This window comes from Jaculus jaculus, chromosome 9 (assembly GCF_020740685.1).
Source record: "Jaculus jaculus isolate mJacJac1 chromosome 9, mJacJac1.mat.Y.cur, whole genome shotgun sequence".
NCBI lineage: Eukaryota > Metazoa > Chordata > Mammalia > Rodentia > Dipodidae > Jaculus > Jaculus jaculus.
In genome coordinates this window covers 112,631,973-112,656,869 of record NC_059110.1, presented here as the reverse complement: position 1 = coordinate 112,656,869, position 24,897 = coordinate 112,631,973, and the positions used below count along the sequence as shown (strand labels likewise).

At 41.2% G+C, this 24,897-nt stretch overlaps 1 protein-coding gene across 3 annotated transcripts; it reads left to right on the top strand.

The window, feature by feature from the left end:
* The first annotated feature begins 3,504 nt into the window (after window positions 1–3,504).
* Krt222 (keratin 222) lies at window positions 3,505–18,309 on the top strand. 3 transcript variants are annotated; one of them, XM_004655431.2, is made up of 6 exons: window positions 3,505–3,696; window positions 8,755–8,883; window positions 10,961–11,181; window positions 14,261–14,337; window positions 15,446–15,581; window positions 16,137–18,309. In XM_004655431.2, exons 1-6 carry the CDS (start codon window positions 3,601–3,603, stop codon window positions 16,363–16,365), a joined length of 888 nt encoding a protein of 295 aa, XP_004655488.1. In that variant the 5' UTR covers window positions 3,505–3,600; the 3' UTR covers window positions 16,366–18,309. The 3 variants fall into 3 exon arrangements, with proteins under 3 accessions (XP_004655488.1, XP_045014158.1, XP_045014159.1); XM_045158223.1 differs by having other exon boundaries at window positions 3,659–3,778; XM_045158224.1 differs by lacking the exon at window positions 3,505–3,696 and adding an exon at window positions 6,249–6,378.
* The last annotated feature ends 6,588 nt before the right edge of the window (window positions 18,310–24,897 follow it).

Sequence of the window (24,897 nt, the reverse complement as noted above, 5' to 3'; positions counted from 1 at the left end):
CACCTTTGTGTGTCTGGCTAACATGGGATCTGGAGAGTACAACATGAGTCCTCAGGCTTGACAGGCAAGCACCTTAACCACCAAGCAATCTCTCCAGCCAAACAGCAGTATTTTTGAAATGCAAAGCAGTGGTACTTTTCCTTGAAAAATGTAATTTGAGATCCTTGAAATAGTTACAATCTTTTCTCACATGCTTATAGGATAGATTTCTACACACTAACTCCCTCCCCCAAAAAAAGTCCAGCCCTAGCCGGGCGTGGTGACACACGCCTTTAATCCCAGCACTCGGGAGGCAGAGGTAGGAGGATCATCGTGAGTTTGAGGCCACCCTGAGACTACACAGTGAATTCCAGCTAGAGTGGACCCTACCTTGAAAAAAAGAAAAAAGAAGAAACAGAAAAGTCCAGCCCTGTTTCCTTACACATGTGTAAGTATGTGAGATTATTCCCCATTGTGCATGAGGAGTGCTCTCAGCATGGAATGTTCATCTAAGTAAGACATGAGGCCAAACTTTCAAATCTGCACTGTCCAATCCAGTAGCTACATGGCTGCTGAGCACTTTATTTTCGGTGGTACTAGGAATGTAACCCAGGCCTAATACATTCCAAGCAAGCACTCTACCACTGAGCTACACCCCAACCTATTGAACACTTTAAATGTGGCTTTTCAAAATTGAGATGGGCTGAATAATAGATTCTGAATTTCAAAGACAGTATCAAAAATAAAGAATGTGGGCAAGCATTGCGGCTAACACCTAAATCCCACTACTTGAGAGGCTGAGATAGGGGGATTACCATGAGTCAGAGGCCAGCCTGGGGCCTAAGAATGACTTCCAGATCAATCTGGGCTCAGAAGTGAGATCCTGCCTCAAAATAATAAATAAATAGATGTAAATAGTTTGCATTATTACATTTTTGATATAACAGGTTAATAAAAATGCAATATTAAAAGTAACTTCAGGGCTGGAGAGATGGCTTAGCGGTTAAGCGCTTGCCTGTGAAGCCTAAGGACCCCGGTTCGAGGCTCGGTTCCCCAGGTCCCACGTTAGCCAGATGCACAAGGAGGCGCACGCGTCTGGAGTTCGTTTGCAGAGGCTGGAAGCCCTGGCGTGCCCCTTCCCTCTCTCTCCCTCTATCTGTCTTTCTCTCTGTGTCTGTCACTCTCAAATAAATAAATAAAATAAAAAATTTTAAAAATATATTAAAAAAAGTAACTTCAGGGCTGGAGGGATGGCTTAGTGGTTAAGGTGTTTGCCTGCAAAGCCAAAGGACACAGGTTCAATACCCCAGAACCCACATTAGCCAGATGTACAAGGGCACGCAGCGTCTGGAGTTCATTTACAGTGGCTAGAGGCCCTGGCATGCCCATTCTCCCTCTCTCTCTCTCTCTCTCTCTCTCTCTCTCTCTCTCTCTTCCTCTCCCTCTCCATCCCTTCCCTCTCCCTTTCTCTCTTTCTCCCTCTCTCTCTCTCTCTTTCTCCTTTCTTTGTCAAATATATATATAAAGTAATTTCAGCTCTGGCCCAGGTTTCCTGTGCAGGAGCGTGTGCAGGATGGCACAGCATGGAGTGAGTTGGAAAGATTCCTGTTTCCTGGCTCGTCCTGTTCCCTGAGCGGGATTGTGCTCCCGCTGGAATGGGAGCAGGACCTGAGGAGATCAACGACCCAGCACACTTCACCCTGACCCCAGCTGAAACCACAGAGGAATTGGGGGAATGAGCAGGAGTGCTGTTTTCTTGGTGAACCTGACATCAGCACCAGGGTGAAGAAGAGAGACACTGAGGACACTCCACACCTGCCACAGCAGAGATCCAGAGGCTTCCAAGAGCCCATCACTGACGTAGATTTAAAAGGAACCCAACATGGCTCAGGGAATTTTGTAGAAGAGGGGGCGGAAAGATTGGTTAGAGTCACAAGATGGGACATTATGCACAGAAACATTGCCTTTCTCCCATAACTGACTGTTGCTTCCACAATGCATGACCCACAATCCCCATGGGGTCAACCTTCATCCCCAATGAGGAGGGCCCCTTTGGAAAAGGGGCAGGGATGAGGGAAAGGATGGTACCAACATGCATAGTTTACATATTAAGTATGTTCATATCTAATAAAAATAAAATTTAAAAAAGTAATTTCATCTGTTTCTTTTATATCTTTCCATATGATCACTAGAAAGTCTAAAATTCCACATGTGACTTGTATTTGTTCATATTCTTTCTATTAGAGGACAATAGCTCAAGATGGACAGGACATACATCACACTCTGCTAACAAGCCTGCAGTCCACCATGAGCTATGCAGTATTCATTTGAGAGAAATATAGTCAATGAAAACTGTCCACTTAATCTGATGGTAGATGTGGTTGTTTGAATAGATGGCCCCAATATATTCAGTTTTTTGTTTGTATTTTGCATCTGCAGCCACCTGGCTGAAGGCAGTGTCACTGGGCGGACCTTAAGGTGAGGTGGTGGGTTTCAGATTTCAATCTAAAGATATGCCAAGTGTGCCTAGCTGGAGTTCCTGAAGTTTGCTGTGGCTTTTGGCTTTTTGGCTTGTGCTTCTCTCTCTCTATGCTTGGTCCTGTGAAGGCAGGCCAGCTTCTTCTGCCATTTATGGAACTTCCCCTGGATCTGTAGGCTTCAAGAAATATCCCTTCCTCCATAACTGTGCCTGGTCTGGAAGTTCATCTCAGCGAACCTTAAGCTGTCTGCTACAGTAGATTTCACTAATAATTGTCAGGTTGCTTAAACATGTACAGCATTTTTGGTTTTTGAACTAATTTTTTTCAAAGTTAACATACAAAGTAATAGATCTTGTTATGGAATTTTCATGTATATATGTGTGTGTAATCATTGTATTTTGTTCTTACTCCTCTCTTTTCCCCATGGCCCTCCTCCATGTTCCTGTCCCTCTGGCTGGTCCCCTTACTCCTTGCAAATAGTCCCCCTTCACATCGTGTGTCCCATTACCTGTCCCCACCCCCATCCTGTATCATTTCTGTTTAAAGACTCCACATGGTAATAAAACTATAAAAGAAACTTTTGAGTGATTATGTTAAGGGCCCAAATTTATTCCCATGCAGAATTGTGGGTAACTAAGCAGAATTCTGTTTCGTTTGCTTCGTTTTGAACAGGGTCTCACCGCACGCTGCAGGCTTTCCTTGAACCTGCCTCAGTCTCCCGAAGTCCTGGGATTACAAGCGTGCCCCACCACGCACCGCTAAGGATAATTAAGGCTATGACCCATTTCTGTTCCACCAAATTAATGACGTTTCCTCCAGCCAAAGCATTGAAATTTACAGGGAACTGGTACAGCGCCCAGAGGGACGCTGTTTTCCTTGTCTTCATGAAGATCCTGACGTCTCCATTGTACCCAAGACAACAGGAGCCCTTTGCACACATTTGCATAACTCATGAGCAAGGCAGGAGTTCCACCGCCTCTGGAAAAAAAAAAAATTTAAAAAGAGCTCTGCATCTTTAAGGCTCCCCGGAGCTGGAGCTGTCTGCTCCTCCAGCAGCGACGACGCAGGCTGGGCCGGCTCTGCAGCACAGACTCATCCTATCGATAAGGTCCACTTAGCCAAGGTGGAGGATGGGAAAAGAATGGAACTGTCCCAGCTCCTCAATGAGATCAGGGCAAACTATGAAAAGCTCCTCACCAGAAATCAGATAGAGACCGTGCTGTCAACAAGGATCCAGGTAATGATCTCATAGAGCCAGGCACCTTCCAGGATAAGGAGACAGTCCATGTCTACCCAATTCCTGTCCCGGCCTCTCGGAGGTACAGTATTTCCATCTACTGGGGAGGCGGGTGCAGGTCTTACCGCACTGGGTCCGGGGTGATGTTAGATGGCCACTCAATAAATATTGATGGGCGCGTTTGATGTTTCTATAAACTACGAGGTGACTGTCATTAATAAAACATGGGGTCCACCAGCAGTGAAATGCTGCACTCTGACCTCTTTTGAGACATTTCTTCAGGAAGGAAGCATTTCAAATACCCTTCAGAGATATTACTGGAGTGATTTATAGAAATGATTTAGATAATAACATCTGTAAAATGAAGGCTTTACAGCAAGATTATTAGTGTGCACCTTCTGAGCAGAAAAAAAAAAACGAGTAAAATGTTTCTGAAACGGTTCTGTGATCTTTGGAGTGAGTTCAGTTTTATACCAGCTTGTTATAAATAGAAATCGCATCAGTGTGTGAACAAGGCTTTTAGCATCAGTGATGTGAATTGTGACAGTCAAAATTCCCCAACTTGGCAATGATTAAACTGAGTACAGATTTTTGCTTTACTATTATGGGAAATGTTTGCTTCCAATACAAAGCTTTCAGTGTCTAAGGGTTAGCAGAGACAGATCAAGGCTCAATCCTAATTTCATATTCTTAGTCTTAAAGTGACACTCACCTTTAATAGGTAAAGTCTAACGTTTTTAACTGTTTAAAATATATATTTTAGTCAGACATGATGGTGCATGCTTTTAATCCCAGCACTTGGGATGTAGGGGTAGGAGGATAGCTGTGAAACAAAGTTTTAGAAATTTAAGGTGCTGTTTTATGGGGTTTTGGTGGTGTTGTTTTCTAGGCAGGGTTTACTCTCTGTAGTCCCAGGTTAGCCTCAAATTTATAGTAATCCACCTATCTTTGCCTCCAGAGTGGTGAGGTGAAAGGCATGCACCACCATGCCTGGCTTAAGGTGCTTTTTTTCTTTTTTTTAGATTGCCTATTATATATAAGTTCAAACTGTATCCTCAACACCCAGACATAACAAAAAGTTTAATCACCAAAAATGCAAAAAATAAATATTTCTGGGAAATCATAGGCTTTTACTACACTGGCAACTCATTTGAATAACATACATTTTGCTTCTTGATAATATTATCATTCTTCATGAGGAATGATCAGGTTCCTAGATCAAGCAGTCACTCATTTAGATGTTGGAGTCATTTGCCCTATTATAATGGGGAAAATTAATAAATGAAAATTTCTGAAAATGATAAGCCAAATGAATGTTTATTTTATAACCGTAGGAATGTTTCATCTGTAAGTCTGAATGCTGAAATGTATAAATGCAAATTAAAAAGTAAGACTACAGTAAATTCTATTTAGAGCATTTGTAATATAAGAAGTATATATGAGGTTTATTTTCTTTTTTCAAGCGATTCAGAGAGCAGCTTATTTAATTATCACAAAGTCTTGCAAAGCCCTGGGTTCAATCCAAAAATAAATAAAGTTGTTTTACTTACTACATAATAAACCACCTTAAAACTCAGTGGACTAAAGGGACCATTGCATTCGCATGATGCTGAGGGGCAAGGCGGCTCGGTGCTTGCTGGGATGCTTAGCTGGGATGCAGTCAACTCGGGGCCTTACTGGCTGGGATCCTCAAAGCGGCTGCCTCGTGTGTTTGGCACCTTGGTAGGGTATTGCCAGAAGGGACACTTGAGCCTATTTCTCTTTCCATGTAGCCTCAGGGTCATCTGGGTCCCCATCTGGCCTCTCTACTGGATCTCTTCAATGATATCCCAGGGCTCCCAAAAATACGAAGGAGAATCTGGTAGGCATCTTAAGATTTAGCCTAGAATTGGCACAGCAGCACCTCTGACCCCTTGTACTGACTGAAGGGAGACACATGTCAGCCTGAGTCAGCGCAGAGGGGCATCGCACAAGGACATGGACTTCAGGAGGTGTGGGTCACTGAGGACCATCTTGGAAATCTATAGTAATTTTAAAAAGTATTTTGGAAGTAAAATGTAAAAAAAAAAAAGAAACAAGGGATGAAGGGACGGCTTAGCAGTTAAGGCATTTGCCTGCAAAGCCAAAGGACCCAGGTTCGATTCCCCAGGTCCCACAGTAGCCAGATGCACAAAGGGGAATATGTGTCTGGAGTTCATTTGCAGTGGCTGGAGGCCCTGGCATGCCCATTTTCCCTCTCTCCCTCTCCCTCTTTCTCTGTGAAATGAATAAATAAAATAAAGTAAAAATCTTGGGAGTGTGTGTGTGTGTGTGTGTGTGCGCGCGCGCACACTCATGCCATGACACACGTGGAGGTCGGAGGACAACCTTGAGATGTCTATACTCTTCTTATACTTCCTCGGACACTGGAGCTTTAACCACTGAAAATGAACACCAGTCTAGCTGGCACGTGAGCTTTGGATTCTCCTGGCTCTGCCTCTCATTGTCAAAGGCACATTGGCATCACTGACAAACGGATATGTCACTTTGCACCCTGCTGTAGGTGGGTGCAGGGGAAGATCAAACTCAGCTCCTCAGGCTCTGCAATCAAGCACCTTTACTCCCTGAGCCATCTTCCTAGTCCCAGCACTTTTATGTTCACCTATTTCCAGAATTCTTTATATTCTCTGTGTACTTTCTCTGGTAGGTATTGTTTGCTGTGTGACTTTGTCAAGTTAAAACTAAGAACCAGTGATTAGTTGACCCCCCCAAAAAAAGTATAAATTTTGTTTGCTAATACCTTGCCTTTATTTACAAACTTTTGTTTAGTCTACTTTCTCTTAAACAAAATCTGCAATACAACTAAATTTACAATTTTTTTTTTTTGAGGTAAGGTCTCACTCTAGCCCAGGCTTACCTGAAACTCACTCTGTAGTCTCAGGCTAGCCTCGATTTCACAGCAACCCTTCTACCTCTGCCTCCCTAGTGCTAGGATTAAAGGAGTGCACTACCACACCTAGCTAAATTGAAATTTTTAAAAGAACATAAAAGGTTTCATTTTTACTTCCAATCAACACATTGTTCCTACTTTTCTTGGAGCCAAATATTGAGGATGCTGTGTGATACTTTAATTCCATCAGCATTTAAAGCTAAACAGAAAGTACTCTGCTTGGGGGGGGGGGGGGCATTTTTAGGAATAGAATCCAGAGTCTTATTCATGGCAGGCAAGTGCTCTACCATTGAGCTACACTCCCCATCCTTCCATTTGTTTTGCTTTTTGTGTGTGTATATATGTGTGATGTGCATGTATATGTACATGTTTGTGTGTGGCGGTGCATGCGTGTGTATGCATGTGCATGAGTGTGCAAGCCAGAGGTCTACGTCAGGTGTCTTCCTGGATTGGGCTCCACCTTTGAGATAGGGTCTCTCACTGAACCCACATCTCACTGATTTATCTAGATAAAACAAAATGGCCAGTGAGCTCTAAGAATCCTCTGCCTCCATTGCCCCAGCTCTTGAGTTACAGGCGCATGACACCTGAAGACCCATGCTCAGGCCCTCATGTTTGTTCAGTGAGCACTTTACCGACTGAGCCATCTCCCCAGCATTTTTCTTCACGTTTGTGTGTAGTAAGGTGTGTGTGTGTGGTGTGTGTGCATGTGTGCGCATATGCAGTGCCCCATGCACACAGGTGGGTGTCAGGGCCTGTGGTGGGTGATGCTCACCTGCAGTGGCTAGAGAGAAACAAGCATCAGGTGTCCCACTTCATCACTATTTCTGCCCATTCTTTTATTTTTTTAATATATTTTAGAAAGGGTAAGAGAGAGAGAGAATTGGTGTGCCAGGGCCTCAGCCACTGAAATTGAATGCCAGGCGCTTGCGCCACCTAGTGGCCATGCATGACCTTGCGCTTGCCTCACTGGCTCACTGTGGGATCTGGAGAGTCAAACACCGGCTCCTTAGGTTTTGCAGACAACTGCCTTAAACACTAAGCCATCTCTCCAGCCGGCGTTCTGCCCATTCTTATTTGAGCCAGAGTCTCTTACTGATCTTGGAGCTTGCCATTTTTTTTCACAAACTCTGATAATTCTCTACATAGGACTGGGATTATAGATGTGCATGTCATGCCCAGCTGTTTACATGTTTACTGAGGTCAAACCCAGCAGTCTCTCAGGCCTCCTCCAGCCCTCATGCTTATACAGGAAGTGCTCCTAACCACTGAGCCATCTCTCTAATCCACCCACCATCCACTCTTTTTTTGGTTTTTTGAGGTAGGGTCTCACTCTAGCCCAGGCTGACCTGGAATTCACTAGTTAGTCTCAGGGTGGCCCTGAACTCTCACAGTGATCCTCCTACCTCTGCCTCCTGAGTGCTGGGATTAAGGGCATGTGCCACCACGCCCGACTCCCACTCTTTTTTTTAACATGAGAACATTTAGAAAATAATCTTCAAAATGCCATTTTGTTTTACTACCTCAGATGTCCAAAATTAAAATGTCTTCTAAAAAGATCATTTTGAAAGAAGCAAATCAATGGGTTCTCGTAATACACAAACTCATTTAAGAACCTTAATGCCTAAAATAAATTACCTAATTTACCAGTAATGTATTTTTCAGTAGCATTTATGCCCTGTCCACAAACCCAGAATTGATCCATTTATATATATATATGGCTTTATATCTGCTTCTATGAAGCAGCCCACAAGAAACCATGTAGACAAATGCTACCTGGTTTTTCAATCCTTCTTCCTTAATGACCCGTCATGGAAAATTAAGAAGCAGAGGTCACAAATTTAGGTCCTGTTTGTCTTCGTTAAGACAAATGTATTTTCTCAACTACACAGACTGTCATATTTGGACTTTTGACATCGTTTCACACCAGAAGAAACTGAGGCAAAGTATATGACTGGCTGGCTCACGTGTTTAATTAGTAACTAAGTGATAGAACACACACGTGTAACCTGGTGGGTAAAGGAGAAATAATTTGATCCCCTCTATGATGTTCTATAGTTGCTTCCAAGCCCCTCCCCATCAAGACCCCTCTCTGGCCGTGTGTGGTGTTATTGTTGGCTTTCTTACAGCTAGAGGAAGACATAAGCAAAAAGATGGACCAGGATGGAGAGGCTTTGAAGGCGGCCCAGGCGGAGCTCAAGGAGGCCCGACGCCAGTGGCACCACCTGCAAGTGGAAATTGAATCGCTCCATGCCGTGGTGAGAAGGACGGCAGAGCAACTGGCCCATCCAGTCCCCAGATGCCGCATGTTTAAGGGAGGGAAAGGAGCCTGCGTGGGGATGTGGCTCAGAGGCAGAGCGTTTGCCTAGCATGCACGTGAAGGAGCCAAGGGAATGATGTCCAGTCCTTTACAATAGAGGGGAGGTTGCGTGTCTCTCTCCATTACTTTCCCACCTGGTCCTGTTTTGAGCCACAGTCTCTTACTAATTCCAAAGCTTTTTTTTTCCCCTTCAAGGTAGGGTTTCACTCTAACCCAGGCTGACCTGAATTCACTATGTAGTCCCAGGGTGGCCTTGAACTCATGGCACTCCTCCTACGTCTGCCTCCCGAGTGCTGGATTAATGGTATGTGCCACCACGCCCGGATTAATTCCAGTGTTTTTTTTACTGAGCACCAACAGTTCTTGGGTCTCCATTCCCCTGTGGACTTGGGCTACAAATGGTTTGTAGCCATGGCCCACTGTTTATGTGGATTTTGAAGATTCAAACACCCGTGGTGTAAGGCCCTCATGCTTGAGAAGGAGGCGCACTTAACCACTGATCAATCTCTCCAGTCCTAGAACTTACTATATTTTAAAAGAATCCTGTAATAATTCCTATGGCCAAAACTCTTTTATAATGTGATTAACTTACTCAGGGTTTTTTTGTTTGTTTGATTGATTGATTGATTGATTGATTGATTGATTGATTGAATTTTGTTGTTGTTTTTGGTGTTTCTGAGGTTGGGTCTCCCTCTAGGACAGGCTGACCTAGAGCTCACTCTCACTCTGTAGTCACAGGCTAGCCTCACAGCCATGGCGATCCTGCTCCCTCTGCCTCCCAAGTGTTGGGATTAAAGGCATGCCCCACCACACCTGGCTAGTTATTTGATTTTTTTTAAAAATGATTTACTTTTTTATTTATTGCATGTGGGTGGGTGGGTGGGTGCACCAGGTTCTCTTGCCACTGTGGTCAAATGCTAGTCTGGCTTCATGTGGGTGGCTGGGAAATTGAACCTGGGCAGGCAGGCTTTGCAAGCAAGTGCTTTTAACCATTGAGCCATCTCCCAGGCCCTGACTTTTTTTAATAGAGAAAATATAATGAATAGCAAAGGCACTTTAAGAAAGTACTTAAATAGTAGTCTATTTGAAACCTCAGCGGCAGGTGGTCTCAGTGGCTTAGTGGTTAAAGGCACTTGCTTGCAATGTCTGACAACTGGGGCTCAATTCCCCGTACCCACGTAAGTCCAGACGCACAAATGGCACAGACATCACGAGTTCACGTGCAGTGGCATGTGCACCCATCCTCTTTGTCTCTCTTCTATCTCTCTCTCTCTCTGCTTGCAAATAAATAAATAAGTAAACATTTAAAACAACAACATGTAAGGAAACTCTTCATATAAGAACCCATCCTTGCAAACTTTGCGTTTTCAGTGTGTGTGTGTGTGTGTGTGTGTGTGTGTGTGCATGTATGTGCAGGTGCACTTGTATGTGTACACTGCATGTGCAGGAGACAGAAAGACCTCAGCTACTGTTCCTCATGAGCACCGTCAGCCTATTTGTTTGCTTGTTTAGAGACTGGAATATCAGTGACCTAGAGCTTGCCTGTTAGTCTATCTGGTCAGTGAACCCCAAGGACCCTCTTACCTCCAGGTGTAAGACAAACTCTTTACTAACTGAGCTATCTCTTCAGGTCAATTCTTGCAAAAAAGAGAGAGAGAGAGAGAGAACAAAGGCCGGGCATGGTGGCACGTGTCTTTAATCCCAGCACTGGGGAGGCAGAGGTAGGAGGATCGCCATGAGTTCGAGGCCACCCTGAGACTCCATAGTGACTTCCCGGTCAGCCTGGGCTAGAGTGAGACCCTACCTCGAAAAACCAAAAGAAAGAAAGAAAAGAATAGCGGAGCTGTGAGTGCGGCTCAGTAGCACAGGACTGTTCCAACGCGCACAGTTTTGGTCCCCAGCGCTGCAAAAACAGACAAGTAAACAAAGTAGAATGTAACAGAACCGACCCTACCAATCAGACGTCATAGCCCACTCCGTGTCCCTGATTCACTGCCAAGGACCTCTGTCCACAGGAGAGGGGCCTGGAAAGCTCCCTGCAGGCCAGCGAGCAGCATTACCAGATGCAGCTGCAAGACCTGGAGGCCGTGATTGACGGGCTGGAGAAGGAACTCCAGGAAGTCAGGCGCGGCATCGAGAGGCAGCTTCAGGAGCACGAGATGCTTCTCAACACGAAGATGAGGCTCGAGCAGGAGATAGCAACGTACCGCCGCCTGCTGGAGAAGGAAGAAATCAGGTTAGACCACAGGCGTCCAGGGAGCCCTTTGTGTTACTGTGGGTATACTTAGACAGAAAGAAAGAAAAACAAAAAAAAAAAAAAACGACCTTTGTTAGCCTTCCCATTTTCCTTGCTGCTTCTCTCTCCTAAGATTAGTCTTGGGGGGTAGGGAGGAGGCTGGGAAGATGGCTCAGTGGCAAAAGGCACATGCTTGCAAAGTCCACCAGCCAGGGTCCAACACCCCAGTCCAACCACTTAGGCTGGACACCAAAAGTGGCACAAGTGTCCGGCATTCACACACACATAAAAATGAACAATTTTTTGAACATTAATCTTTGAGCTGGGGAGGTTGCTCAGTGGTTAAGACTTCTTGATGCTTAACCATGACAGCCTCTCAGGCAAGAGACCACCAAATTCGACTCTCCAGAACCCAGGTTTAAAAAAAGTAATAATAGGGCTGGAGAGAGGGCTAGTGGTTAAGTGCTTGCCTGTGAAGCCTAAGGTCCCAGGTTCAATTCCCCAGGTCCCATGAAAGCCAGATGCACAAGGTGACACATGCATCTGGAGTTCGCTTGCAGTGGCAAGAGGCCCTGGAGTGTCCATTCTCATTTTCTCTCTCTTCTTCTCTCTCTCTCAAATAAATAAATAAATAAAATAAAAAGAAATGTGAATTCTATAATAATAATAATAATAATAAATTTGGTATACCCATGCACATCTGTTACCCCAGTGCAGAGAACAGAGAATTTCTGAGGCTCACTGACAGACAGCAGTCCCAGGTTGAGGGAGAGACCCATGTTTCAAGGAAATACACAGTTAAGTGATAAGAGAAGGACACACACACACACACACACATAAATAAAAGATTACTCTTGGCTAGAGGGATGGCTTATCAGTTGAGGTTAACGCATTTGCCTGCAAAGCCAAAGGACCCAGGTTTGATTCTCTAGGACCCACATAAGCCAGATGCACATGATGGCACATGTCTCTGGAGTCCATTTGCAGTGGCTAGAGGCCCTGGTGGACCCATTCCCCCCACATAAATAAATAAATAAATAAAATATTTTGCAAAAAGAATAGTCTTTGCCTTCTATAGACCATCCACAAGGAATGTTTGGAAAATTCACATATTATCATAACTCGCCCAAAGGCCCCACCTCACATTAAATATCAAAATAATAGCATGATTATATTACAACTATGGAAACCAATACAGTTCTAAGTCATATATAAAAGATGTCCAGGGGATGGAGAGATGGCTCAGTGGTTAAAGGCTCTTGCTTGGAAAGCCTGAAGGCCTGGGTTCAATTCCCCAGAACCCAAGTAAATCCAGATGCACAAAGTAGTGCATGCATCAGGAGTTCCTTTGCAGCAACAGATGGCCCTGACATGCCCATTCTCTCCCTCCCTCCCTCCCTCTCTCTCTCTCTCTCTCTCTCTCTCTCTCTCTCTCTCTCTGTGTGTGTGTGTGTGTGTGTGTGTGTGTTTTTCCTTGTAAATAAATTTTAAATATATTTTTTTAATTTCCTGATGGGAGAAATGTTAAAAGGTGATTTATTCTGTTTTGTTTTGGTTTTGGTTTTGGTTTTTTGAGGTAGGATCTCATTCTAGCTCAGGCTGACCTGGAATTCACTGTGTAGTCTCATGGTGGCCTTGAACTCATGGTGATACTGCCTCTGCCTTCTGAGTGCTGGGATTAAAGGTATGCACCACCATGTCCAGCTGTGAGTTATTCTTGATTCAGACAATATCATAATTTACAATCATTTGTTAGGTCATATAGCTTTGAACATGGTAAAGCCTCCAAGTGTCCATATTCCTGAAAAAAAGAAACATTTATTCTTGCTTCAGAACTTTTATCCTCTGCAAAGTCAGAAGAAATTACTTTAGCCTATGATGAACCTTGACATTTATTTCTTAAATTTTTTAAAGCACAATTTGAATTCAAAATATGCCACCTACTACCTGAGTGACCTTGAGCAAGTGACCTCCTAGTGTTTGTTTTCTTATCTATAAAATGGTAATAATATTATATACCTCATAGGATTGCTGTGACCATTTATAAAGTGCTTAAAACATCTAGCACATTGTAATGCCTTGTGCATGTGTGTGAGATTATGTGTGTGTGTGTGTGTGTGTGTGTGTGTGTATGTATGTATACAAGACACATCACTAAATAAAATACAAGACTGTGAATTTTACTTAATTTATTTAATGTTCACAAATAGGTTTTAATAGTCCCATAATTTAAAATATTTTCTACTTTATTTAAGATATACAAAAAATCAAAAAATACCATGGTATTATATATTATATTTATTTTTTTTTCAAGGTAGGGTCTCACTCTAGCCCAGGCTGACATGGAATTCACTATGTAGTCTCAGGGTGGCCTAGAACCTACGGCGATCCTCCTACCACTGCCTCCTCAGTGCTGGGATTAAAGGTGTGCCCCACCATGCCCGGTTAGTTCTGTGATTTTTTAAAAATATTTTATTTTTATGTATTTATTTGAGAGAGAGAGAGAGAGAATGGGCATGCCAGGGCTTCCAGCCACTGCAGACAAACCTCAGGTGCGTGTGCCACCTTGTGCATCTGGCTTATATGGGTACTACAGAATTGAACCAAGGTCCTTTGGCTTTGTGGGAAAGTGCCTTAGCCGCTGAACCATCTCTCCAGCTGCCAGTTCTGTGATTTTTTTTAAAGCCCTATATGTGCATACACTTCACCCATTTCTCTCAGTTTAAGAAGTATAATTTTAAAAAAGTAAAATGTTTCCAATGTGGTTGAAGTTCCCTGGGCACCTAGAACCACATCCCTCCCTAACTGGCTCCTGAATCTGGTAGTTATTAGTCCCCCATTTCCCTTATAGTAACATGTATACGCATCCCTGAACAAAGGGTAATGACAGTATATTACTTTGACTTTTATAAAATTGGCTGCAACTTTCACTCATTGTTCTGCCTGGGAGGTTCATAGTTGATTTACTTTCACTGCTCAATAATATTTCCCTTCTATGAACATGCAACTTATCCATTCTCTAATGTACTTCAATTATTTGCTACCAAAGTGTTGCTCCTTTAATTCTGTCCATTTGTAGATATTATGGATGTATCCAAGGAGAAAAAAAAGACCAAAAACCTACTACAAGTAAAGTTGCTTTTGTTCTACCTTCAGGTGAGTTTCTGATACAAATAATACAATTTGAAAACTGACCTACAAGCCAGGTGTGGTGGCATACCCCTTTCATCAGAGCACCAGGGAGGCTGATTTAGGAGGACTACTGTGAGTTTCAGGTCCGCCAGGGCTAGAGTGAGACTCTGCTTCAAAAATACAAAAAAAGGATGGAGAGATGACTTTGTGGTTAAGTTGCCTGTCTGTGAAGCCTAAGGACCCAGGTTCAATTCCCCAGGACCCACATAAGCCAGATGCACAAGGTGGTGCACACTACTGGAGTTCATTTGCAGTGCTTGGGGGCCCTGGTGCACCATTCTCTCTCTCTTTCTCAAATAAATAAATAAATAATACAAAAAAGGACTGGAGAGGTAGCTAAGTAGTTAAAGAAGCTTACTTGCAAAGTCTGCTAGCTCAAGATGCCAGATGTACAAAGTAGAGCAGACATCTGAAGTTCATTTACAGTGGGAAGAGTCCTTGGCAAGCCTATATTTATTCTCATTCTCTCTCTCTCCCTCCTTATAAAAAAAATAAATAAATAAAACAACCTGTCACTTATAGGTATCATAGGGAAACATCTATAAGTACCAAAATATCTGGTGCTGAGAAGATGGTTCAGACATTAAAGGCACTTGCTTGCAAAGCCTGCCCCCATAAGGCCAGAGAGATATTCAGTTGCAGTGACAAAAGCCCTTAAGATGTGCACACACACACATACACACACACACAATAAGTAATGGGGGGGGTTCAAGGTAGGGTCTCACTCTAGCCCAGGCTGACCTAGAATTCACTATGTAGTCTCAGGGTGGTCTCGAGCTCACAGTGATCCTCCTACCTCTGCCTCCCGAGTGCTGGGATTAAAGGCGTGCCCCACCATGGCCAGCTCGAGTATTTTTTTTTTTAATGGTGGCTCATGCCTTTAATCCCAGCACTCAGGAGGCTGATGTAGAAAGATTGCCATGGGTTTAAAGCCAGCCTAGGCTGAGGACTGAGTTCTAGGTCAGCCTGGGCTAGAGTGGGACCTTATCTCAAAAAAAAAAAAAAAAGTTTTATACATCACTGCAAACAGTACTTTACCACTGTAATTTAATATCTCATAACATTTTCACAGCCATTATCAATGAAATATCTTTTACAACAAAAGCCCCACTAAAGCTTGAGAATGAAAAAGTGGAAACAGTGACCAAACAGGCAATACTGAACGGAAACGTTGTGAAGGAGAGCACGGAAGCGCGCGGCACCATTCAGTAAGTAAAGCGTCGTGGGCAAAGGAGGCAGGCAGGCAGGCAGAAAAGTTAACTTCAAGCAAGCATCCCTGTAGTGTTGAAATATTTTAAATTCTGTATTAATATGTATTGATTTTTCAAATGACACAATATACACACATAAAACAGATAAGCCAGGTGTGGTGGCGCACGCCTTTAATCCCAGCACTCGGGAGGCAGAGGTAGGAGGATCGCCGTGAGTTCGAGGCCAGCCTGGGACTACAGAGTGAGTTCCAGTTCAGCCTGGGCTAGAGCGAGATCCTATCTCGAAATACACACAGAGTACTCGATCAATTCACTATTTTTTCCCCAAAAATAAAATCAAAACATGATAATTTTGTAGACATTCCACAGAATTCCTTAAAAATTATGTTCTTAGGATTTTGAAAGTCCTATGTGTCAACTGTAAATTCCATGAAATTATACCTTATACAAGTCACTTGATTTCTTTTTCATAGGCAGAGGTATGGAATATATTGTGTCTATTTTAATGCACTGGTGCTTCGTTCTCTGAGAAGGCTGCCTCTATCATTTCAGGACAGAGAAAGTGGACGAAGTTATTAAAGAGTGGGAAGGTTCATTCTTTAAAGATAACCCTCGGTTAAGGAAAAAGTCCGTTTCTCTCCGATTCGACCTTCATTTAGCAGCCACTGACGAAGGCTGCTCACAGACTAAGCAAGATAATCTGCCCGACATCGAAGTCAGGCTTATCATGCGAAGGTCCTGCAGCATTCCCTCCATCAAACCCCCATCGACCACCAATTAATCCAAAGATCGGATGTGACCTATTTGTAAATGGCATGGGGGTGGACCTGGGCAGACCATGCGACCCCTTCTGTCCCCAGTGTAAGTTACTCAGTATGTGTAGAAAATGTCACTACAGTGTGTGGCTGCGATTCTCTTCGGAAAACGCACACAGTAAGAGGTAAAGTTTCTATGAATCCAATTATGGGAATGGTTTTTTGGAGTGGGGGAGTTTAAAAATAAAATCAGAAATTCAGTATGATTTCTGTTTGATTTATCCCCCAAATCATCTTCTTTTTGCCCAGTGAAATTCCTCAGAGACTTGCAGTATTAAGCTGTCTTGGTTAAGTTTGTAATTTCCTTCAGCAGCTGAACACTCTTTGGGAAATAGAATGGCTTATTGGAAGATGATTGTATTATGTAAGACGCACACTTACTCGTTCACCATTATTCCTTAACGGGCTAAACCTAAAATGCTTGTTCTACTTACAAAAGACAACAGCTATAAGCAACTTTTTAAAGGGAAGACTCACTATTCACTTCGTTTTTCCTTGAGACAATTATCTGGAAAAGGAAATAGGAGAGTTCTATCTAGAAGCAGTTCTGAGTAAACTACATAGAGCACACCTCAAAGCTGTTTCGATGACTAAAGAAAATTAAGTTAATCTACATTGGAGGGGTTTTGTCATCGGTGTCAGATTGCTAGAAGAGTCGCTTTACTAAAAAGGACTGTAGAAAACTGCATCCTTCCCCCTCAAAAATCAGAAAGCCAGCTGTACAAATAAGACATGAAAATCAAATTGGAAAGGTGGTGACTATAGTTATTATAATATTCAACCTCTCATCATGCTAATTTTTACACCTGTAAAATGAGACTGAAGTGTTTGCTCTGAACCTTAGATAAGAGACCATATAGACTGTATAGTTCAGTTAGGTGATCTAAGATAACAGAATTGTTATCTAAGCTGAAAGTGGGTTCAGGACTTGTTAGTACACTCTCTGAACAGTAATAAATATGAATTGACAATATAATTGTGAATAAGTATTATTGCAAAGTTTTTAAAACAACCTAACGGATTTAATACAAATATATTTACTTCAAGATCTTAAATAATAACTTTCTGTTTTAAAACATTAGGGATTTATAGGCTATGAATTTTTTTCTAAGCAGAGAAAAAAAGGTTGAGTACAACTCACAATACTTTGTTTTTCAGCTAAAGTATCATCAAAGGGCTACAGCTATGTTAGCACTCTAGTAAGCCTTCAAAATAAATCTCTCATATATATGTGTGTGTATATATCAATATATATGCCAACCGCCAAAATGTTTGTCTTAACCACAAGAAAATTATGTTAAATAAACTTTAACATACTACAGGGATATAACATTGAATTTATTTTTCTTTCAATTGCTTCAGATTCTTTTTAGCCTGACATTGTATTTAGTGGGGGGAAAAAGAATTATTTTGTTTTGTGAAGGATATAACAGCATGATAAGCATCTAATCTAAAATACATCCTGTACATAGAGACGTGTCCTCTGGGCTAGGGGCACGTTCCGTGGGAAAGCCTCGCCAGCACACATGAGGCACTGAGTTTGGTGCCTAGCACCAAAAACAGACAAAAAAAAGTCTCATTTGATATTAAATGCTACAAACTTCATTAAAGCTTTAGAAATGCATTCATACAAGCTATCGTGCTGAAGTGACTGTACTGAGTAACAGTTATGATAAAGCAATATGTCTCCTGTAATCTTTGCATTGTTTGTTCTGGGCATTATGAATGTAACTGCTTGTTAGAGTAATTCCACCATGTAGCTGTTGTGTGCGTATACCACGTACATTTTTAAAGTGCAAGTACTTGAATTTATAACAAAGGTTTATTTGCTTTGACGCATTTTAAAATCAGGATATTACCAAAGTAAATGATACCACTACAATAAAAAAAAAAAAAACCTGAAACTTGAACTGTAAAGATGCCTTGTATTTGAGTCTGATACAAATTCTCCTATTTCAAAGATGTCTACAGGGTTAAGCAAAATGGAAAATTAGCTCACTTGGGAAATAAAGAAAATGGTAGATAGTTGGTTTTAACATAGTTTACAAAGTATCAATTGAGTATGGCATGTTGATACTTTATTCTAATTTAAAAAAAAATCAGTGTCTAGAGAAGTTGCTCAGTGGTTAAAGGCCAGAGTTTGATTCCCCAACACCCCAGTACCCACATAAAGCCAAATGCACAAAGTGGCATATGTGTCTGGAGTCCGTTTGCCGTGGCAGGAGACGGTGGTACTCCGTTCTCTCTCTCTCTCTCTTTTCTCCCTTCTCTAGTAAATATTTTTTTAATTATTAAACTGTTTATTGCTGAGCCAAAACAGCTAAGCTCTAATACAACCCTTGACAAATGTGTTTTGAAAGAATAAATTTTTATTCTATTTTTTTATTATTTATTTATTTATTTATGACAGGGAGAGAATGGGCACACCACGGCCTCCAGCCACTGTAAAGGAACTCCACCTTGTGCATCTGGCTTTCATGGGTACTGGGGAATCAAACTTGGGTCCTTAGGCTTTGCAGGCAAGCACTTTAACCACTGAGCAATCTCTCTAGCCCAGTAAATAATTTTTTTAATATTTTTAATATTTTTATTTATTTATGAGAGAAGAAGAGAGAGAGAATAAGAAAGAGAGAGAATAGGTGTGATAGGGCCTCTAACCACTGCAAAATGAACTCCAGAAGCAAGCACTATCATGTGCTTACATGGGTTCCAGGGAATCAAACCTGGGTCCTTAGGCTTTGCAGGTACTTTCATCAAAAAGCCATCTCTCCAGCTCCCAATAACTAATTTTTCCTTAAAAAAAATCAGGCAGGGGTTGGAGAGATTGCATAGTGGTTAAGGCACTTGCCTACAAAGCCTAAGGACCCAGGTTCAATTCTCCAGGTCCCACATAAGCCAGATGCATAAGGTGGCACATACGTCTGGAGTTTGTTTGCAGTGGCTGGAGGCCCTGGAACATTCATTCTCTCTCCTCTCTCCCTCTCTTTGTCTCAAATAAAATTAAATGAAAGAATATATTTAAAAAAAAAATCAGGTAGGCATAGTGGCACACCTTAAATCCCAGCACTCAGGAAGCAGAGGTAGGAGGCTTGCTGTGAGTTTGAAGCCAGCCTAGAGCTACAGAGTGAGTTCCAGGTCAGCCTGGGCTAGAGCAAGACCCTACCTTGAAAAAACAAAAATCAAGCCAGGCTTATTAGTATACACCTGTAATCTCAGCATTCAGGGGCAGAGGAAGGATTGTGAATTCTAGGCCAGCCTGAGCTACATGGCGAGAGAGAGTGTGTGTGTGTATTTGTATTGGGAAAAGTATAACAGTACCCAACATTTGTAAAGGAGTCTAGACAATGTGGTCATCAGATTCATTTATAATCCTTAATATTTACAGCAATCCTACAAAATAATTATTAGCCCTGTTTGTTAGTTTGTTCACCTACTCACTGGTTTTTCAAAGTAGTGGCCTACTCTAGTCCAGGCTTACGGGGAACTCATGCTGTAGCCCAGGCTGCTCTGGAACTCATATTGGTCACCTTACCTCAGCCTGCAGGGATTCAAGGTGTGTGCCACCATGCCCAGCATCCTTGTTTTATAGGTAAATAGAAATTAATATTTCCCATCTCCCTGAAATATTTCAAGCACATGATTCCTAACAAAACACAGAAATAAAAAGAGTAATTCATAAGCTGTATATAGTGGCACATGCCTTTAACCCCCGCATTTGGGAGGCAGAGGTAGGAGGATCACTGTGAGTTCGAGGCCACTCTGAAACTCCATAGTGAATTCCAGGACAGCATGGGCTAGACTGAAACCCTACCTTGAAAAACCAAACAACTAATAAAATAAATAAATAAATAATAAGAGTAATTTGGTTACTAACAATTGTGGATCTTGGTCCTGGCTCTGGCACCAACCGTGTAAGAGGTGAGATCACTCCACATGGCATAAGCTTCAGTTTTCAAACCTGAAACCAGAGAAGGGGTGCTTGGTGGCAATTCCTGCCTAGCCTGCCTCACAGTTGTTTGAAACAACACGCACATGGAAATATCTGCTGAAGCACTACTCAAATGCCCAGTATCATTTGAATGACAACAGTCTCCAGGTATAAAGACTTTATGAGGAAAATGACAGCTACCAGTAATTAAGCAATAATTCAAAAACAGAATCACCAAAAATGTTTCAAGCTCTTATTATTTCCACCAAAAAGTCATCACTTTCCAGTAGTTACCTGGTCCAACTGTTTGGTCGTAATAGTTTTTAACATAACAAAGTGATCTCTGAAGAAAATGGTTACTGTTTTAAACCACTAAGCTTTGGAATAATTTATTTTGCAGTAATATACTATTTTAGGGTGAAAGGTTAGAAAATGGTATTTCTAGAAAATGGGCCTAGAAAACAAGCAGGAGTTACTTTCCTAATATCTGACAGGGTATACCTCAGTCCAACATTAGTTAGGAAATATAAGGAAAGTCACTTTATATTAATTAAAGGCAAACTCCAACAGGAGGACATTACAATCCTAAACATATATGCAACTAACATGGGGACTCCCAACTTCATCACACAAATGCTATTGGAACTAAGATCACAGATAACACCAAACACAGTGGTAGTGGGTGACTTCAACACCCCACTCTCATCCATTGACAGGTCATCCCAGCAAAAAATAAGCAAAGAGGCATCTGGATTAAATGAGGCCATAGGACAAATGGACCTAACAGATATATATAGGACATTTCATCAGAATGCTGCAGAATATACATTCTTTTCAGCAGCACATGCAACATTTTCTAAAATAGACCATATATTAGGACACAAAGCAAATCTTAACAAATATAGGGAAATTGAAATAATTCCTTACATTCTATCTGTCCACAATGGAATCAAACTACAAATCAATAGCAAGAAAAGCTACAGAGCATACACAAAATCATAGAAACTAAACAATACACTACTAAATGATGAATGGGTCAACAAGGAAATCAAAAATTTCATAGTCAAATGATAATGAGAACACAACATACCAAAATCTAAGTCCTAAGAGGGAACTATAGCTTTAAGTGCCTACATTAAGAAATTAGAAAGGTCTCAAGTAAACGACCTAATGCTTCACCTTAAAGCCTTGGTAAAAGAAGAATAAGGCAAACCAAGTATCAGTAGATGGGAAGAAATAATAAAGATTGGGGCAGAAATTAATGAAATAGAAACCAAAAAACAATCCAAAGAATCAATGAAACAAAGAGTTGGTTCTTTGAAAGGATAAGCAAGATTGATAAACCCTTAGCAAATCTGACCAAAAGAAAGAGAGAAGAGACACAAATTGATAAAATTAGAGATGAAAAAGGCAATATCACAACAGATACCAGAGAAATTCAAAACATCATAGGGACATACTATAAAAGCATATACTCCACAAAGTATGAAAATCTGAAAGAGATGGATGATTTCCTTGATTTATATGACCGACCTAAATTAAATCAAAATGAGATTAATCACTTAAATAGACCTATAGCAAGTATGGAGATCCAAGCAGTTATTAAAAATCTCCCAACTAAAAAAAGTCCAGGCCCAGATGGATTCACTGGTGAATTTTACCAAACCTTCAGGGAAAAACTAATACCATTGCTTCTTAAGCTTTTCCATAAAATAGAAAAAGAAGGAATTCTGCCAAACTCCTTCTACAAAGCCAGCATCACCCTGATACCAAAACCAGGCAAAGATAGAACAAAAAAAGAAAATTACAGACCAATCTCCCTCATGAACATAGATGCAAAACTTCTCAACAAAATATTGGTAAGCAGAATACAAGAATATATCAGAAAGATCATTCACCCCAACCAAGTAAGCTTTATCCCATAGATGCAGGGATGGTTCAACATACACAAATCAATAAATGTAACACATTATATAAATGGACTGGAGGACAAAAATCACATGATCATCTCATTAGATGCAGAGAAAGCATTTGACAAAATCAAACATCCCTTCATGATAAAAGTCCTACGGAGACTGGGAGTAGAAGGAACATATCTCAATATAATAAAAGCTATTTATGACAAGCCTACAGCCAACATATTACTAAATGGGTAAAAACTGGAAGCCTTTCCACTCAAATCAGGAACAAGACAAAGGTGCCCACTGTCCCCAGTTTTATTTAATATAGTACTGGAAGTCTTAGCCATAGCAATAAGGCAAGAGGCACACATAAAAGGGATACAAATTGGAAAGGAAGAGATCAAGTTATCATTATTTGCAGATGACATGATTCTATACATAAAGGATTCTAAAGACTCTACTAGCAAACTGTTAGAGCTGATAAACACCTACAGCCATGTAGCAGGATACAAAATAAATACACAGAAATCAGTAGCCTTTCTATATAATAACAACAAACACACAGAGGATGAAATCAGAGAATCAATCCCATTTACAATTGCATCAAAAGAAATAAATAAAGCACCTTGGAATAAACCTAAGGAAGTGAAGGATCTCTACAATGAAAACTTTAAAACTCTCAAGTGAGAAATTGCAGAAGAACTAGAAAATGGAAAAACATACCTTGTTACTAGATCAAAATATCAATATTGTAAAAAATGGCAATCTTACCAAAAGCAATCTATACGTTTAATGCAATCCACATCAAAATTTCAATGGCATTCTTCAAAGAAATAGAAAGAACAATTCAAAAATTCATTTGGAATCACAAAAAAATCTTGAATATCTAAAACAATATTGAGCAACAAAAATAAGGCTGGTGGTATCACCATACCTCATTTTAACCTTTACTACAGAACCATAGTAACAAAAACAACATGGTACTGGCACAAAAGCAGGCATGTAGATCAATGGAAGAGAAGAGAGGATCCAGATGTAAGTCCAGGTAGCTATAGCCACCTGATATTTGATAAAAATGCCAAAAATACTCACTGGAGAAAAGACAGCCTCTTCAGCAAATGGTGCAGGGAAAACTGGATATGTATCTGTAGAAGGATGAAAATAGATTCTTCTCTCTCTCCATGCATAAGAATTAAGTCCAAATGGATTAAAGACCTTAACATCAGACCTGAAACTACTAGAGGCAAAAGTAGGGGAAACATTTCAACATATTGGTCTTGGCAAAGACTTTCCGAATATAACCCAATTGCTCAGGAAATAAAACCACAGATTAACCACTAGGACCTCATGAAATTACAAAGATTTTGTACCACAGAGGACACTGTGAATAAAGCAAAGAGGAAACCTGCAGAATGGGAAAAATCTTTACCAGCTATATATCTGATAGAAGATTAATATTTAGGATATACAAAAAAACTCAAAAAATTAAACTATAAGAAGTCAAACAAGCCAATTAAAAAATGGGCTATGGATCTAAATAGAGAGTTCTCAAAAGAAGAAATATGGATGGCATATAAGCATCTGAAAAAATGTTCTACATCCCTAGTCATCAGGGAAATGAAGATTAAAACCATGTTAAGATTCCATCTCACTCCTGTCAGATTGGCTACCATCATGAAAACAAACGACCATAAATGCTAGCAAGGATATAGAAAAAGAAGAACCCTTCTACACTGTTGGTGGGAATGCAATCTGGTCCAGCCATTGTGGAAATCAGTGTGGAGGTTCCTAAGACAGCTAAAAATAGATCTACCATATGCCCCTGATATAGCACTCCTAGGCATATATCCTAAGGACTGATCCCATTACCTTAGAGATACTTGCTCAACCATGTTTATTGCCACTCTATTCACAAATAGCTGGGAAATGGAACCCCTCACCTGATGAGTGGATAATGAAGATATGGCACATTTATTCAATGGAGTTCTATTCAGTGGTAAAGAAAAATGAAGTTATGAAATTTGAAGGAAAATGGATGGATTTGAAAAAGATTATACTAAGTGAGGTAACCCAGGCCCAGAAAGCCAAGCATTGCATGTTCTCTCTCATATGTGGATCTCAGCTCCAGATGTTTGGACTTCTTCTGTGTGAGTAGGCTCAGTAGCAAAGCCTGGTAAGCTAGAAAAGAGATATAAAGGGAAGAGAAATGAAGGGAGGGGGGTTCTTAGTGGGATGGTATTACATATATATGTAAGTAGAAGAATAGATTAATGGGGGTGAAAAGGCCCAAGTGAGGTCAGGGGAAGAAAGGTGGACAGAGAGCTAATCAAAATCTAAGAGGATATAAATGAATCATATGGAAACCTACTTTTTTGGACAATAGAACTCTCAGGAGCTGTAGATTGTTGCTAAAAAAATTTTCAGTGCCAGGGATGGGATACCTTCCAGTGAGTTGTTGGCCAGGGAGTTCCCTGATGCCCCCACAACATTATAGGCCATTGCCAAGGCCCTTAGTTTCCCACCAGGAATAGATGGTAAGACACTATTGCTGAAGACTCCACATACTTGGGCTGCAAGGCCACTGAGAAATCCTGCTGGAGCTGAGTGGAAAACCTCCTCCATGTAGACCAGCTGACAGAAAGCTGGGAAAAAAAAAACCATTCTGCATG